Below are 18,289 nucleotides of genomic sequence, written 5' to 3' on the forward strand. Positions count from 1 at the left end.
CACTACTGGCCCGCAGGGTGGTTGAAGAGGATGATTCCGAAGGGGTAGTGGGTGCCTGGAATCAGCAGCCAGCGAAGGTCGATCTCTCCCACCTGGATGGTAAGAAGCCAGTTGACTTGCAAGTTATTTTCGATACCCTTCCCCACTTGTTCACACAGAAACCAGGCCGGACAGGTGTGTTGCAGCATGTAATTCGAGTAAAACCGGGGCAGAACACAGTTCGGCAAGCATGCTACAGAGTACCGGAACGTTTAGTGGAGGCGTTGAAGGAAGAAATCCGCTTGATGCTCGAGCTGGGAGTAATTGAACCATCAACCAGTGAGTGTAGTAGCCCTATTGTCATTGTACCCAAGAAGGATGGCTCTCTCCGCATTTGCATTGACTTTAGGAAGCTGAATGCCATCTCCTTCTTTAATGCTTACCCAATGCCCCGGATTGAGGACCTGCTGGAGAGGATTGGTCGAGCCAACTACATCACTATCTTGGACCTCTGCAAGGGGTATTGGCAGGTCCCCTTGGAAAGCCAGTCCCGGCACCTCACCGCGTTCAGAAGCCCACTCGGCCTCTTCCAGTTTACTGTGATGCCGTTTGGTCTACATGGTGCCCCAGCAACCTTCCAGAGGTTAATGGACAAAGTTCTTCTGGGGTGCGAGGACTGCAGTGCTGCCTACCTGGATGACGTGGTCATTTACAGCAGGACCTGGGAGGAACATCTCGATCACCTTCGTCGGGTCCTAGGTGCAATCCATGCCGCAGGACTCACACTCAATCTACAGAAATGTGAGTGGGCTAAGCAGGAGACTCGTTACCTTGGGTATCAGCTGGGGAACGGTGAAGTCAGGCCGCAGGTGGACAAAGTTGAGGCCGTCCTGAACAGTCCGAGACCTCGTACCAAGAAACAAGTACGGTCCTTTCTTGGCCTGGTTGAATGGTATCGACGTTTCATTCCTCAGTTTGCCACTCTAGCAGTTACATTGACCAACCTCACGTGCAAGGCTGCTCGGAATCCTGTGGAATGGAATGAAGAGTGTGAAAGGGCTTTCCAGGAGTTGAAGAAAAAACTGTGCTCGTCTCCGGTACTGCAGAGTTCTGACTTCAAAAGACGCTTCCTGGTTCAGGTGGATGCCTCTGGAGTGGGCATCGGTGCAGTGCTGGCTCAGGGAGAACCAGGAGAGGAATGTCCAGTGTTGTATCTCAGCAGGAAACTTCTGCCCCGTGAAACCCGGTACTCCACCATCGAGAAGGAGTGTCTGGCAATCAAGTGGGCATTGGACAGCCTAAGGTACTACCTACTCGGGAGGGAATTCGACCTACAGATGGACCATAGAGCCTTGACATGGATTCAGACCATGAAGGACCGGAACGCCAGGGTGACTAGATGGTATCTTGAACTACAACCGTTCAAGTTCTGTGTGTGGCACAAAGCAGGCAAGGAAAACGTCACCACAGACTACCTGTCAAGGCTGCCAAACATCGTTGATGTAGGAGAGGAGGGTGGTAATGTGAAGAAGAAGCCTTCATCACAGTTGGCATAGGGGCATGGTAAAAGGCACACTGCCTTCCGTTTCAACCATACTCCTTCCGTTTCCACTATACTTTCTCTCACACATACATGCATTCTTCTCTTGCATACATATATTGTCTTCACACATAAATGCATTCTTCTCTTGCATACATATATTGTCTTCAGACATGCATATATTATTTATAATATTAAATGTAAAAATTGAATGAATGTGCAAAATGTATAAATATGAGCATTAAAATATATGAATATGAGAACAAAATGCATGAATGTGTGAGTGTAAATATATGAATGTGTGCATTGAAATATGATAATATGAGAGCAAAATGCATGAATGTGTGAGTGTAAATATATACATGTGTGAGAGTGAAAATGTATGTGTAAAAGGATAATGTATGTGTGTAAGAGTGAAAATATATGTATGTATAAGGAGAATGTATGTGCGTGAGAGGACCAGTATGAATTACGGCCTGTACGGCCCTTCTTACGAACCTGTAGCTGCTCCCTCCACACTCACAACAACTTCATACAGACATAAATAAAGCAGCTGTATTCGCGTTTGTAGGTGCAGCGGTTTTAAACGGAAAACAATTATGTGATGATCAAAAATACACATGTAAAACTTGTTTCTGTATTTTCATGTATATGAAACAGAACATATTTGTGTGTGCATTGAAAAACACAAGTGTGGATCCGGAAATACAAGTGTGAATCCTTTTGCAGATCATGAAATACAAGTGTGAATCCTTCTGTGTGCATGTGTGTATTATGAGACTGTTCTCAGCCCATACACTTGGCTCCCTACACATATTGTTCTCGTTCATTAATTTTCAGCTTTCCAAATCACCCCCCTGGAAAAATATTCAAAGCAGCTGCCAGCAACATTTGCTCAATTTTAAATGTTTGGCCTTTGTGTTGATAATGTCCCCCATATTGCCCAAACCAAACATGGTCTCCCATAGATCTCATGCAAGTGACTTGCATTCTGATGTATCCATGTATGCATTTTAGGATATTTCCATGGGGAAAAAACAACAAGGAAAGGAACAAAAACACAAAGATAATTTTGGCTTGTGATATATTTATTCAATAGCAAAAAATAGTTAAAACTCATAAATCCACATGTGAATAATGAATAACTCCAGATTTTGGGACCCTAATACAGTGTATCTGATCTCCAAGGCTTATTTACATAGGAACAGAAACATCTACTTTTTTTATGACTGATTTTGCTTTTTTCCCCATGTCTTATCTTTAGGGCATTGAGTTTGAAAAAAAAAAGAGTGATGTATGTTCTAATGTGAGCCTGTTCTTATTGGTTCCCACATATTAGAAACGTCAGGGGAGCAGAAGTGGTAAAGTAGCAATAATGTGGGTAATACCCAAGGCACAATACATACATACATACATAAAATAGCATATGTCGGTCATCGGTTGTTACACACACATTAGGTATTTGGATATGCTGTAAACATTTATGTGAGTAATTTTGTATCAATATCTCAGAAGACTGAAGACAGAAACACACAGGCTTCATTCCCATATCAACTTCCATCACTCTGGTGCTCTGTACAATGGAAACAAAATGTATGTATATCCCTGTCTATGTCCAGGTGCTGGTCCTGTACTTGTTTTTATCTACGTCTTCATTAAGCACAGCGGGTTGGTCCTCCAGCAGTGACAGATGGTGTTGAAGAGTCGGCAGCGGCAGGAGGCGCAGGGGTCGCAGCACGGGACGTAGGCCGAGCAGTTCTCCATCAGCCGGCCGCATCGACGTGCAGGGCTCATGGCGTTTGACTTGTGCTTCTGAAACATAGAAAAATAGGTTCAACATGTGAACAAATACATAACTTAAATAGCATACAGTCCTCAAGATTACTCCAAACCCTTGTCATTTTAAGCATTCACAAAAGGGGCGAAGCCTGCGAGCTAGTTCAGGCAGTCAACTCGAGCACCAATGATACATTAACACGTGACGCACCTCGTCCCTCTTTCAACCAACCAAACACATTCTCCTAAACATGCCGCTCTATTTCACTTGCTATTGCTACGTTCATGTTCCTGCTGCTGTGTTTCATGTTGCTGCTGCTTGCCTGACCCACCACCACCCCAGCTCCACCCCAGCTCCACCCCAGCTTCCACCTGTAGGCTCGGGGATAGTTATCTAATCATCACTCAATGTTCTTTGTAAATCTGTGGAGTGATGAGGCCCGAGCCTAGACGCCAAACTCAAACTATATGCTGCTTATAATAAACATATTAAGAAACACGTGAGTTGTCTGACTGAACTGATTCACTGAAAAGTAAGGCTGTTTAAGAGTAACAAAGAAAGCTTACAGGAGTTCGACTTTCTGGCGGCGGAGAAAGCTTTCGCCTTGCGAACAGTCGTCTGGTCCTAGTTTGGCCCAAAACTAAAAATGGAAAAAATAGAACAGTTAATACTGACGGTAAAAAACTCTTGGTAAACATTCCTTAATGTAATGATCTCTGTATTTTTTGTTCGGAGTTGGATTCTGTTCCCGAGAAAAACAAAAAACACACTCTCTTGAGAACTACATACATTCTGGCCATGAAACAATAGGCCTTGTGTTCATTCTCCTCACTTTGAAGTGGAATTCTTCTATAAGGATATCCAGATGGGTTTTCTGGTTGTTCTGGGGTTACCTTCCAGTCGGACCTGTCAGGATTACCTTTTTCAGGTAGGTGTCCAGGAGTCACACTGATCAGACGTCTACACCACTTCAACATGCGACTTTCATAGTGAAGGTGCACCAAAAGCTTCTGTCTGAGGTCAGAGCTCTTTGCTGTCCAATTTCAATCGGCACCTTATTATGGTGAATGGGTTTGTGGGAGCTGTATTGTCGGGTACAGAGAGTCCCTTATTGTACAGGCAGTAGCCTCTACCAAGGCACCAGCGATTTAAGAAAGCGTAGGACTGGACCACAAATGCAGAGATCAACCGTACAGTAAACCCACTCTTGGAATCGGTTCTGGAACCATTGGGCGTTGTTGGTGAGGCCACAATATGCTAACCCCACAAAGAAAACTGGATTTTATTTAGTATGTTGAATTTGTAGCTAAAGTTCGATCAAGTATAGGAGGATTTCTATCATGCATTTATAACTTGAACTTCAGCTCCAAACATTGGAAATTGATCATAGTAGTTTTGTTTTTGGCAGCTAACAGTTCCAAAAAGCACAAAGAACCGTATGTTGAATACAATAAGTAGGGTAGGTTTTCCATACCACAGTAAATTCATTCATCATGGCCGATCAGCTGCACACATGGGCATCATTTTTTAAATATTTGCTTTGAAGCCATAGCAGCTAATAGAAACAGTTTGATTGATGTCAGTGATGAAATGGAATCCAGATGATATGGTTAAACACAGGCCCGGACTGGCCATCGGGAACACCGGGAGGTTTCCCGATGGCCTGGCCTGCTAAGTGGCCTGCTGGCCTGAGGATTGTTTTAATGTATGTATTGTGAACGCAACGCTGCGCAAATGTGGGTCTGACTCTGCCTCACAGAGGGTGACTGGCTGTACATGATGTGGCCTGCCGACATGGCCACTTTCATACAGACCATACACTAATGCCCTCGATTGGTCTCTGTGTGTCATTCAAGCTCGGGAGGGTGTGTGTATGTGTGGCGCGAGCGAGAGAGAGAAAGCGCGCACACCGGTTACGTGTAGGCTATTGTTGTTGTTAGCATCTGGTGCTAGCTAGCTACGCTAACGGATATAAGGAGCTGTTTCAACAACAAGGTGGAGGAGAGTCCTCTCCTGTCAGACTGAGAGACTGATAACTACAGCTCAGGTGAGGTAAAGGACTCTGCTGAGTGTTTAGATAGTTAACTTAGTTCTCAGTGGGTCTCACGGTTTGGTCACCATTCATGTAAACACATATTTCCATTTGAGGGGGGAGTGATTAGTAAAATATAGATGAATAATAATAAAAAAAACGTTAACTAGGTGAAAAAAGGTAAGATAAACTTTAAAAACTTGTTGAGAGCTAAAACTAGTCTTTGCTGCTGCCTCAAAGAGGAGCAGGGGGAGAGGAGGGAGACAGGTGAGGCTGGTTCAGGAGCCCAGACACACTCACAACTATAAATGAACCAAAAACAAATAAATAAACAAGTTTCAATGTTTGTTCATATTGGATATGGTATGTTATTGGTTATGGCCATGTTCTTATGATTTTATGATTATTTAAATGTATACAGTTCTGTTTCATATAGGTGTAGTCTCTCTCTTTATTTCCCCCTCAAAATACACCAGATTGATGCAATTAAGTCCAACATTTAAAAAAAATTCTTACCGGGGGACCCCCCTATAGGATTTGAGGTCCACCCCCACTTAAAATATGTTCACATGAATAGGTTCCTAAATAGATTTGCACATTTTTTAAAATAGTAACCCATCTCCATATGTTTATTTTGTGGTAGTAGATTTAGAGGGCTATCACTACGGGCAGCAACGCTGTAAATATTGACAAATAAATCCAGCAAAATGCCACAAAAAACTGGTTGTGGCCTGGCTGGGTGTATAATTCCCGGCCTGACTTATTGTCCCAGTCCGGCCCTGGTTAAACACCTCCTCTCTGCTGGACTTTTGGTCTTTGAAACATGACCAAAACACCAAACACCAAAACAACTGCAGACACTGGCACCTTCTATTCATTGTACTACAGTGTATCATTTATAACCTTTGCTATGCAACAAATCAGAAACCCTCCTTCTTGGCCCAGACGCCCAAGATTAATCGCTGCACCTTCCCCTCTAATCCATCTCATCACCTTGGGCTAGTCTTTGGCCAGATGTTTAAAATCTACCCGTTATTTTGCAGAGAATACCTTCAGCCCAGTTGTGTTGCCTGTTCTCCTGCTGATGCTGAGGCCCTCGCCAACCATAGGTGGCACCAAGGGGGCGCTAGGGGGTGCTGAAGCTCCCCCTAGAATAGCCATAGCACCCCCAATAAATGTACAGTGGGGCAAAAAAGTATTTAGTCAGCCACCAATTGTACAAGTTCTCCCACTTAAAAAGATGAGAGATAATAATCATCCTAGGTATACCTCAACTATGAGAGACAAAATGAGAAAAAAAATCCAGAAAATCACATTGTCTGATTTTTAAAGAATTTATTTGCAAATGATGGTGGAAAATAAGTATTTGGTCAATAACAAAAGTTAATCTCAATACTTTGTTATATACCCTTTGTTGGCAATGACAGAGGTCAAACGTTTTCTGTAAGTCTTCACAAGGTTTTCACACACTGTTGCTGGTATTTTGGCCCATTCCTCCATGCAGATCTCCTCTAGAGCAGTGATGTTTTGGGGCTGTTGCTCGGCAACACAGACTTTCAACACCCTCCAAAGATTTTCTATGGGGTTGAGATCTGGAGACTGGCTAGGCCACTCCAGGACCTTGAAATGCTTCTTACGAAGCCACTCCTTCATTGCCCGGGCGGTGTGTTTGGGATCATTGTCATGCTGAAAGGCCCAGCCACAGTTCATCTTCAATGCCCTTGCTGATGGAAGGAGGTTGTCACTCAAAATCTCACGATACATGGCTCCATTCATTCTTTCCTTTACACGGATCAGTCGTCCTGGTCCCTTTGCAGAACAACAGCCCCAAAGCATGATGTTTCCACCCCCATGTTTCACAGTAGGTATGGTGTTCTTTGGATGCAACTCAGCATTCTTTCTCCTCCAAACACGTCTAGTTGAGTTTTTACCAAAAAGTTCTATTTTGGTTTAATCTGACCATATGACATTCTCCCAATCCTCTTCTGGATCATCTAAATGCTCTCTAGCAAACTTCAGACAGGCCTGGACATGTACTGGCTTAAGCAGGGGGACACGTCTGGCACTGCAGGATTTGAGTCCCTGGCGGCGTAGTGTGTTACTGATGGTAGCCTTTGTTACTTTGGTCCCAGCTCTCTGCAGGTCATTGACTAGGTCCCCCCGTGTGGTTCTGGGATTTTTGCTCACCGTTCTTGTGATCATTTTGACCCCACGGGGTGAGATCTTGCGTGGAGCCCCAGATCGAGGGAGATTATCAGTGGTCTTGTATGTCTTCCATTTTCTAATAATTGCTCCCACAGTTGATTTCTTCACACCAAGCTGCTTACCTATTGCAGATTCAGTCTTCCCAGCCTGGTGCAGGTCTACAATTTTGTTTCTGGTGTCCTTTGACAGCTCTTTGGTCTTGGCCATAGTGGAGTTTGGAGTGTGACTGTTTGAGGTTGTGGACAGGTGTCTTTTATACTGATAACGAGTTCAAACATGTGCCATTAATACAGTTAACAAGTGGAGGACAGAGGAGGCTCTTAAAGAAGAAGTTACAGGTCTGTGAGAGCCAGAAATCTTGTTTGTACAGTAGGTGACCAAATACTTATTTTAGCGAGGAATGTACCAATTAATTCATTAAAGATCCTACAATGTGATTTCCTGGATTCTTTCCCCCCATTCTGTCTCTCATAGTTGAAGTGTACCTAGGATGAAAATTACAGGCCTCTCTCATCTTTTTAAGTGGGAGAACTTGCACAATTGGTTGCTGACTAAATACTTTTTTGCCCCACTGTATGTGTCTTTTTAAATAATTTGAAAAATGATTGATTCGAAAATAATATGCTACAGTAGGCCTACACGTAGAGACAACAACAAGGTGGAGGGAGAACACCCTCCTGTCAGACTGAGAGGCTGAGATAACCTCAACTCAGGTGAAGTAAATAACTCTCAATGTTTAGATAGTTAACTTTAGTCTAAGTTATCTCAGTGGGGCTCAAACGGTTTGGTCACGATTAATCTAAACAATTATTTCTGAGGCACACGTTTATATGATCATTATAGGTAAAAAAAAGACAAGAGAATAAATGAAAAACAAGTATAAAATACTATATGACACAGTAAAACAAGAATACAGGTTAAATGTTGAGTGATTTGTAAAATATCAATAAAGAAATAGAAAATCGGTTTACAGTTCTGTTTCATATGGGTGTTGAGAGATGTATCCATAGATCTCTTAATTTTGCTCTCAAAGTGCACCATATTGATGCTTTTAACTTCAATATTTTCAAAAGAAATCTCCCGGGGGAGATCTCCTGGGAGAGGAGGTTAGATCCACCACCGACTTACAAAAATAGCACTTTACCCCTGCTTACACCTATATGCCGTGAGCTGATTATCGAGCCTTCATTGTAACAGTCGCGGGTACATTGTGTATGTGTGTGTGGGGAGTGTACTCCAACGAATCTAAGACGCACGTTTTGTACTTTTTACTGCACTACATATATATGACAACATCTATTTTTAAGAAATTTAATATTTATAGACAATAATAGTATGGCGACTTATTATAGATTTGCTACCCAGCATTTTTCTACATCCTTCCCAGCTGCCACATAAAGTATAGACTATATAATATACAGATTATAAGTAATAGTATGTTGGGGGTTTTAGGTATATTTGAATGCCAATACTTTTTGTAGTTTTAATTTATTTTTATTTTGTCAAGTCTTTCACCAATCATTTTTAGTATAATTCTAATTGCTATGGTCAAAAATGATTGGGCATTTTCATGTGACAGACTCTGCACATGTCCTGCTCAAACTGTGTTGCAACTCTCCAGGAAAAACAAAGTGAATCAGCCCAAAATGAAACCATACTCATCCCAAATTAAAGCTGTCATAAACTCAAGATCAGAACCCTAAGATGCTCTGACAGTTTAATGATTTACTTTACCATAGAATCATACCAGATGTACCAGAGCATAGGTTAATTACAAAAATATGCAGGAGTTTCAGATACTTTAAATGGAGGAAATGTTCCAAATGTTTGCATAAATTAAATGGAATTTGATAAAGTAACTCCTGATGGGATCAAACAACGTTAGATATACTTTACAACCTGCAATAAAAGCTCAAAACTAATAGACTTCAAAAACGTTTTTTAAAGAACTGTTTATAACTTCAGTTTTACTAGAATAAACAGACTTAAAAAAGTTAATGTGGAATTGTAAAACGCTTCAGTGCAAAAACTTGTGATGAACAGAAAAATAGATGTCATTTTATGATGACAAAATACACATACAATCAGGGGCGGACTGGCCATCTGTAGAATCTGGAGAACCACAGAACGGCCGGTCGTCAAGGGTGCATGCACTTTCACTATTTCACTACGTCATAAATGTGCGTCTGCTGCTGTGGGGGAACTACAGTTTTTTATACAGCGGACATGATGTATAATAAGAACGACGGACTACTGTAAACTCATCTAGAGACTCTGCACCGTGCTCTGATGCTGTTGTTTTATGCTTTATGAACGTGGACAACAGAGAAACATATTCTTCGTGACCAAAGTTGGAATTGAAATAAAAAGGAAAGTGAAACTTATGCTCGTCACCCTCTCCCTCCGGTCCACATTAATACAAATTATCCAAATACGTATGATTGTATGAAAATATCTTAAAATCAATACAAATGTATTTATTATAAACGTTAGTCCTTAACATCTATCACTGTGTATATCACCATTCAAATATATTTTAAAAGTTGAACAAACCCCACACAGCTCAGTAAAGACTGTGAGATGTTGACTTTATTTGATCATTTCAGTAAAAACTAACGTTCATATTTCTCTTTTTGATTATAATACTGATGAACGTTCAAAACAAAGCACTTTGGCAACTTACCACATACGTTTTAAAATGCTTAATAAGCACCATAACTTTCATGATATAATTTCTCGGTCATAATCGGTTGTTTCCGTGAACAGCCGACTGTTGTGTGACGGCAAATGCTGCGGCCGCAAGGCATTGTGGGGTAGCATTTTCTACTTTTCTTTTGTAAAGGGAGGTCCAGTGGCTCCTAAGCTAAAGGAGGTTATAAACAGGGGTGCACATAACTTTGTTGCCCTGGTTCTCAAAGGAGCACCTGGAGATGTTGCTTGGTGCTCATCCTTAAAATGAAATAAACCGTAACTTTTGAGGGGGTCTTGACTTTATATGCCAGACACACGGCACTGAACACACATGCAGAGGTGAACACAGAACACACATGCAGAGGTGAACACAGAACACACATGCAGAGGTGAACACAAGACAACATTAGCACGACCAGTAATCCTACAAGCTGTCATCACTACCCTCCTGACTGTTCTCCTCACTGTCTTCCTCTCTGTCAGACATGGTAGCTGATGATGTAGGCCTACTTCTTTCTCTCTTGAGTCTGCGATTAGCTGCTTGCATCCACAAGTCAACAGCTGGGTTTGGGTCGAAAGTCTCTGTTGTCATCTTAGACAAGTGGATGTAATCAAATAAGTATGTGAACATAACCAATAACCTACCATAGCCAATAACAAATGAATGTAACTTATTTTATTTGTGTTGTTCATTCATATCTTATTTTACCTTAACATTTATTTATTTATGCATTCGTTTTATCTCTCCAGTTTTAAAGGATATGTTTGGTTACTGTCCTATAGTATGCATTGGAATGATTTCAAACCTGTTTATCCCAATAATTATAAAGGAGTGCCTTGGAAATATGTGTTTACATAAATTGTGACCAAACAGTTTGAACTTAGACTAAAGTGAACTATCTAAACACTCAGAGTCCTTTACCTCACTGAGGTGTAGTATCAGCCTCTCAGTCTGACTGGAGAGGACTCTCCCTCCACATTATTGTAGAAACATCTTCTTCTTATATCCGTTAGAGCAGCTAGCACCAGATTCTAATAACAACAGCGCCGGTACCGGGCAGTGCGCCCTTCTCTCTCTCTCTCGCATTTTGGCTGTGAGCTGCGGGCGCCAGATAAGCCAACATCCCCCATTTTCATCACTTACAGCGCCCATCGTACAGGGCAAATGAAACGTGTAACCGGGGTGAAAAGGGTGTTACATTTACTTAATTATGAATGTTGTTACATCAAGGCCGAAAATTAGGATGAGCCCCAACGGTCAAAACATTTTTTTTGTTCCTCCCAGAGCTGCCAGCGCAGCACCTCCCCAGATCTGGCGCCCTAGGCGAAAATCTATAACGCCAGTGCGACGGGCCGGCCCTGAGTTCATATGCAACTCGCAAATATCTTTCTCTCTCTCTCCTCTCTTTTCTCTTCTCCCTTCTCTCTCTTCTCTCTTTCCCCCTCTCTCTCTCTCTCTCAATGTTGGTACGCAAATGCGCGTTTTTTCAAATGACCCGGTGCTCTTTTTTTGGCGGAGGTGCGCATGCGCACCTGCGCACCAGTTATGTGCAGCCCTGGTTATAAAGGAAGTTTGAAACCTTCTTTCCTATCATTCTAGAGCAGGGGTGGGGAACCTTTTTCCTCTCAAGGGCCATTTCAATTTTTACAATATCCTCCGAGGGCCGTATACAAGTTATTGACCTCTGCTTAAAAATACTAAAATCGCAGATTCATTTCGCCTTTCTTTCATGCTGTGCAAAGAAAAAACAACCTCTTAATCTAGATATTTTACCATGACTCGCGCACGCATGCATGTGCACGGTTGTGGCATGACCACCAAAACAGAAAGATATGGACACAAGATGTGTGCAAAAGTATTTAGTTTCCTATCCATGTGGACATGATTTAAGTGGGGGGGGAGCTAACCTCCTCTTGGGGGGGGGGCATGTTCCCCCGGGAAGATTTTTTTTAAAATATTGAAGTTAAAAGCATCAATCTGGTGCACTTTGAGAGCAACATTAGTAGATCTATGGATACATCTCTCAACACCCATATGAAACAGAACTGGAAGCAGATTTATTTTTCTTTATGGATATTTTACAAATCACTCTCCTTTCAAACTGTATTCTTGTTTATTAATAACAACTTTTTTTTACTGTCATATAGTATTTTATACCCGTTTACTTTATTCTCTTATTTTTTTATAACTATAATGATCATATAAAGATGTGCCTTTGCCTCACTGGTTGTAGAAAAAGCTTCTTATATTCGTTAGCAAAGTTAGCTAACTAGATGCTACTAACAACAAAGTTATTGACTGTATGACAGGTGAACAGATCGCCACTGGGCTTTCAACTAAAGACACAGCCACGCAGAAACTGCAGCATGTGTACGGCTCCTTATGGGTACTGCAATTTCTGGAAGTGCCGGAGTGACGTTCTGGTGCTCTCAGTCAGAACTGCACCCCTGTCAGACGAGACATATACCACGTGATGACACGTTAGGCTCGTGTTGTGTTCAAGGACCCTGACCTTGGCTAGGAAAAACAGGCACTCACTTGTTTAATTTTTTTGCGGTCTAGATTTCTCAAAAAAAATTCTTTTTTGCGTATGTTTATAAATTACCTCGAGGGCCGTACCAAATTGTCTCGCGGGCCGTATACGGCCCGGGGGCCGGAGGTTCCCCACCCCTGTTCTAGAGAATTCGAACGGCTCTTATCATGGCTGCCACTGAGGTACTTCCGGGTCATTTCACTCCATTAGGAAGGTTCCTAAGCTAAATGGACTATTCAACCGCAACCCTTATTTCGGAAAAATTATGTATTGAAGTCAATGGCGAGAGAAATGTTATCTTTCGATCCCGTTTGGATTGTGCCATGAATTACACATATGATGTTTGTCAATTTAAAAGATAATTTTGCAAGTTAAACTTTTTTTTTTGTGCCGTCAAACCGTGAAGTAACACTTTGTTTTGTGTGAAACCGCTCAATGAACTACATCTCTGGTCTTGCACAACACACGTGACGTCACCAAGATGGCCGTCACTACTGTCATCATCACCACAATGAAACAGGTCCAGAAGAATGTCATGCAAAGCTGCCTGCCTGCCTTCCTTTGATTCTCTCTGAACTGCCTGATCTTTTTAATGTTCAATGTTAACCATTTGTGCAGATAGCATGAAGTAGAAAAGATCGACGATGCTAATGTAGCGGGGGAGGGGGCATCCGGGCTTAAACGATGTATTATAGAATGATCGCACCGGTGTGACAGCACTCTTCAAAGGATTCACGAAATATGACTACTACTCTTACTGTTTAACATTGTGGGTTACTTGATGTTACTTCATATTAAGGCTAATACAAATGACAAGGCTAAGGCTGTAATGCTAACTAACGTGCTTGCTACTAGCTAGGTAGCTAACTTGATCCAGCCGCTCCTGGTCCTTTCATCAGACGGGAAGCGAAAGAACGAGTAAGACCCATTGCTGGTATGATAACAACCTGGTACTAAGCACACAGGCATCTTGTTAAAGTTATCTTATCTTAGCTATCTCTTATATTTAGTGGAGGAAAATAAGGAAAACAAACATCACTTACGCGACTCTGGGATTTGTAGTCTTTCAGTTGCGTATTTTTGTAGTCTTATATTTCAACAGTTTTACGACAAACTGTGACTTTTTTGACATGGAAATGATTGTTTAAGATTGACAAACATCATATGTGTAATTCATGGCACAATTCAAACAGGATGGAAAGATACGTTTTCTCTCCCCATTGACTTTAATACATAATTTTTCCGAAATAAGGTCCCATGAGTTCCACCGGAAAGGGAGGGACTTCGCCTCTCTATATGATGATGGTGTATCATACGAAGAGAAGGGATTAGACGGCAGACAGGGAGAATGAAAAAACATGGATAAAAATCTAAGAAAACGAAAACGAAAAGGGTGGGGCCAAGAAGGCAAGAGAAAAAAAGGTGAATTCACTAGCAGGTGAAGCATCTAAATGTCGCAAATTGACAGACCTTTTTGGCAGCAGCGCTGCTAGTGCTACTAGTACTATCAGCAGCTTAGAAGTGCAAGATGATGAAGAGAATGATGAGGGTGCGAGTCTGAGTTCAGATATACAGCCAGCCTGCGTTCATGAGGACAGAGAGTTGAGCAGGTGGAAGAACCAGCTCAACAAGCACTTGAATGGCACATGCAAGTGCAGGGCAAGAGCAAGAGGTGGTAAATACTATGGAGAAGACAAGTATATTCAACCTAGTTTTTCCAGTTAGTGTGTGTTGCTCATGCAAGCAATAAAATAAATAAAACAATTATTACATGCACTGTAAAACAAATCTGTAATGTAGGCAGTAAATTGCTGTATTACCCACAGTAATTTACTTTGAATTTGTAATACAGTGTGATACATTGTGGGAATATTATCCTTAGGCGGGAAATGTATACAGCAATTTAAAAACGATACTGTAATATTACAGCAATACTGTAAATAGTGCTGTAATGTTACAGTAACTTTTGTTGTTACAATATTTCGGGGTGAAAATATCAGGAGCAAGAGGAGAGAACCGCTGTGACCTTTAACGGATTATTTAGGTTTATAAACGTTATTATTGCCGGTTTTTCCCCCCTAAAAGTTCGTATTTTATTTTGAGATTGAGTTGCAGTATTATATGGCTAAACAGCTTCAACAGTCAGGGGACCAAATGGAGGAGAGAGATACAGAATGTCCTCACCCAAATCGAGGAGGAATCCTCCAACCAAGATCTCTCTGCTGGTCATAATGCCACATTTCAAGGAAAAAGAAGAGGCTCTTTTCCTTTTGGCTGATGTAAGCGGAGATCTTGTGCAATGAAAATGTAATAATTGATGCCTTTCAAATATTACATTGTATTGTACATTAATTTGAACATATTATTGTGTGTGTGTGTGTGTGTGTGTGTGTGTGTGTGTGTGTGTGTGTGTGTGTGTGTGTGTGTGTGTGTGTGTGTGTGTGTGTGTGTGGGTGTCTTCAAGCTCATCATGTTAGGTAAGGATTTGGTTTGACACTTTACTTTTGACATGTAAAGCTGAACATATATTTTAATTCCCCATGTTTTGTATGTGTGCTTCATACATATATGATCTCTATAGTATTCCATTGTTCAGTTTTGAAGTAGCAAACATTTTCAATGATATGCTGCCTTTTCCATTTTGTCCACTTCTCTTGCAGGGGACCCTTTTACTTTCACATAATTACAGAATATGTACTGTGATTTGAGTTGTGACCTCACTACTTGTACACTATTTTGTATTTGAATTGGTCTGTTGTATTTGAATCTGTCATGAACTGTCCAATGTAATCTGTCATAAACTGTTGTATTTATATCTTTCATGAACTGTCCAATGTAATCTGTCATAAACAGTTGTATTTATATCAGTTATGAACTGTTATATTTATATCTGTTATGAACTGTCCTATTCAACCATGTTTTTCATATTGAACTTAATATTGAAAGGAAATCAAGAAACATATTTTATTTAAATTGTATCCCAGTTTTTTTTTATCGTTTCAGGTAGCACCTATTGCAAATGAGACAAGGATCTAAAATTGGTTAAAGAGAAAACTGCAGTAATATACTGTTTTAATGCATACACTACTGTAAAATTATACTGTATACAGAACAGTAATGTATTGTTATTTCACAATACCAGTATTGTATAAATCACAGTAAAATATTGTTTTTGAGATTACAGCAACATACAAAATTACAGTAATATAAAAATACAGCACTGATTTTGATACTGTAAACAAAATACAGGATCGCTACTGTAAAGTAAAAATACAGTAACTTGTTGGCAACTCTGCTGCGAGTAATTTACTGTAAAATCCCCTGTATTTTTTTTACAGTGTGAGAGTAGGTGTAATATCTAATATTAAAAAAAACGATAGATCAAACAAAAGTGTATTACTTGTCAACATTTCATGGGGCCCGGACAGGGTCAGATACCAGGGCAGATTTTTAGTCCCAGTCCGCCCCTGCATACAATACATATTGACAGGGCTGGCCCTAGGCACTGGCGAACTAGCCGGTGGCCTAGGGCGCCAGATCTGGAGGGGCGCTGCGATGGGAGAAACATTTTTTTTTTTTTTTTTAAATGTAACTAATTAAAAAACATTTTTTATTCTGCCTAATTTTCTGCCCTTGATGTAATACATTTACATTCATAATTGAATAAAGTAAACACCCTTTGCACCCCGGGCCGGCAACATTTTGCATTTGCCCTGTACGATGGGCGCTGTAAGTGATGAAAGTGGGGGATGTTGACTTATCAGGCGCAGCTCACAGCCTGAGTGCGAGCGAGCCTCTGCATCGCTACCGCGGATTGTTGTTGGATTGAGGCTGATAACTACAGCTCAGTGAGGTAAAGGACTCCGAGTATTTAGATAGTTCACTTTAGTCTAAGTTATCTCATGGGTCTCAAACGGTTTGGTCACAATTTTTGTAAACAAATATTTCCAAGGTACACCTTTATAATTATTAGGATAAATAAAAACAGGTTTGAAATCATTTCAATGTACTATAGGACAGTTTAAAACTGGAGATATACAAAAAAAAAGCATAAATAAATGTTAACTAGGTGAAATAAGGTAAACCAAAATAAAATAAGTTACATTTATTTGTTATTGGTTATGGTGGTTATTGGTTATGTTCTCATACTTATTTGATTATTAAAATGTAAACCGATCTTTTTCATATGGGTGTTTTAGAGTTGTACCCCCTGGATCTGGTCTCTAGTAATTCTGCTCAAAGTGCACCAGATTGAAGCATTTTACTTTAAAATGTTAAAACAAATATTTCCAATTAAAACATGTTCATACAATAATGAATACATTTGAAACCTTCTTTATGTATATAACCAACATGTCAATCCGTTTCAGTTTTTGTAGGGTATTGGTCTTTTGTAGAGATGTTTCATTTATTCTTTATATATTCTATTGTGTATTGCTTGGAGGGGCGGGGGGGGGGGGCACCAAATCATAATCTCGCATAGGGCACACAAATGTCTAGGGCCGGCCCTGTATATTGACACAGGTAGCAACCTGCATCTTATAAATACCTTATAAATCCCAAACACGCCAATGGATACATGGTTTATAAAAGACTATAACACTTGGAGAAGTCAATCTTAGATGGACACATGTATTTCATTTCGTTCATGCACCTTTAAATCACAAGCTGCACTTGTTTTTCCTCATGGTGTCGCATTTACACACATTTCATCAGATCAACTGAGCTTTTATGATTCATAAACATCATAACAAATTAAATAATCCTCACCTGTGTCATTATCCTTCTTTTTCACATCTTTCTTCGTGTCCTCTGCCCAGGAAAGAGGGAAGGCGAGCAGGAACAGGCACAACAAGTGGGTGCCGGGTATCATCATCATCATCATGAAGAAATCTGTGGATGATGTACAAAATCCCTCTCATATAAATGTAAAAATCTCAGATTGGCAGGTGCTGTGGTGGCGGGAAATATTCTCTGACTTGTTCTCCTTCAGTACCTCACTTTCCTCTGCTTTCTCTCTCCGGCTTTGAGGAGGTGTCTCAAGCGCAGCGCGCGTGCGTTACGAACCAAAAACTCCGAAAACGCTGCGCCTCCACGTGACAGAATTGACGCACGGCAGGAGGAGGACTGTTGTCGCAGTAACAGACAACAGATCAGAGATAGGTATTAACTTTGTGTCACACACATAATGAAAAATGACAGAAAGAGGCACACCCACCCTCGTGCCTCATTCTGAGCCTCTCACTGATTATATTACATCCATGGCTACACATTCACAATAATTGTATTTCTCCTGGGAGGGCCAAAATCCAGGTTTTGTCTGTTCAGCAGCCTCCTCATCAAATCCAACCCCATTAACATCACTGCACTCCGCCAGTGTCAAGACCCCTTTTTCTACCTACGATTGGGGTCTAATCGTCAAAGACTATTCTAATTGATGTCATCTCCTGCAGACATCAATCAAAGTTTCCTAATTCAAAACAAGTATCTCCCGATTGAAATAAAGTGATATTCAAATTAGTACTCCACAG

At 40.9% G+C, this 18,289-nt stretch overlaps 1 protein-coding gene across 2 annotated transcripts; it reads right to left on the minus strand.

Moving 5' to 3' along the window:
• Window positions 1-2,596: 2,596 nt before the first annotated feature.
• Window positions 2,597-17,777, minus strand: asip2b (agouti signaling protein, nonagouti homolog (mouse) 2b). Of its 2 annotated transcripts, XM_034215358.1 has the most exons (3): window positions 17,529-17,777; window positions 3,863-3,936; window positions 2,597-3,331 (listed from the first exon to the last, which is right to left on the minus strand). In XM_034215358.1, exons 1-3 carry the CDS (start codon window positions 17,641-17,643, stop codon window positions 3,164-3,166), a joined length of 357 nt encoding a protein of 118 aa, XP_034071249.1. In that variant the 5' UTR covers window positions 17,644-17,777; the 3' UTR covers window positions 2,597-3,163. The 2 variants fall into 2 exon arrangements, with proteins under 2 accessions (XP_034071249.1, XP_034071250.1); XM_034215359.1 differs by lacking the exon at window positions 3,863-3,936.
• Between the last annotated feature and the right edge of the window lie 512 nt (window positions 17,778-18,289).

The sequence above is a fragment of the Gymnodraco acuticeps genome, unplaced genomic scaffold (assembly GCF_902827175.1).
Source record: "Gymnodraco acuticeps unplaced genomic scaffold, fGymAcu1.1, whole genome shotgun sequence".
In the NCBI taxonomy this organism is placed as follows: Eukaryota; Metazoa; Chordata; class Actinopteri; order Perciformes; family Bathydraconidae; genus Gymnodraco; species Gymnodraco acuticeps.

Bases quoted from the DNA above. Each gene is read 5' to 3' on its own strand.
- asip2b (XM_034215358.1), bottom strand. From the start codon at position 17,643: ATGATGATGATGATGATACCCGGCACCCACTTGTTGTGCCTGTTCCTG. The intron at 3,937-17,528 runs GTGAGGATTATT...TTCCATTTTTAG, and splicing joins AAAGAAGGATAATGACACAG to TTTTGGGCCAAACTAGGACC. The intron at 3,332-3,862 runs GTAAGCTTTCTT...TCTATGTTTCAG, and splicing joins CGCCAGAAAGTCGAACTCCT to AAGCACAAGTCAAACGCCAT.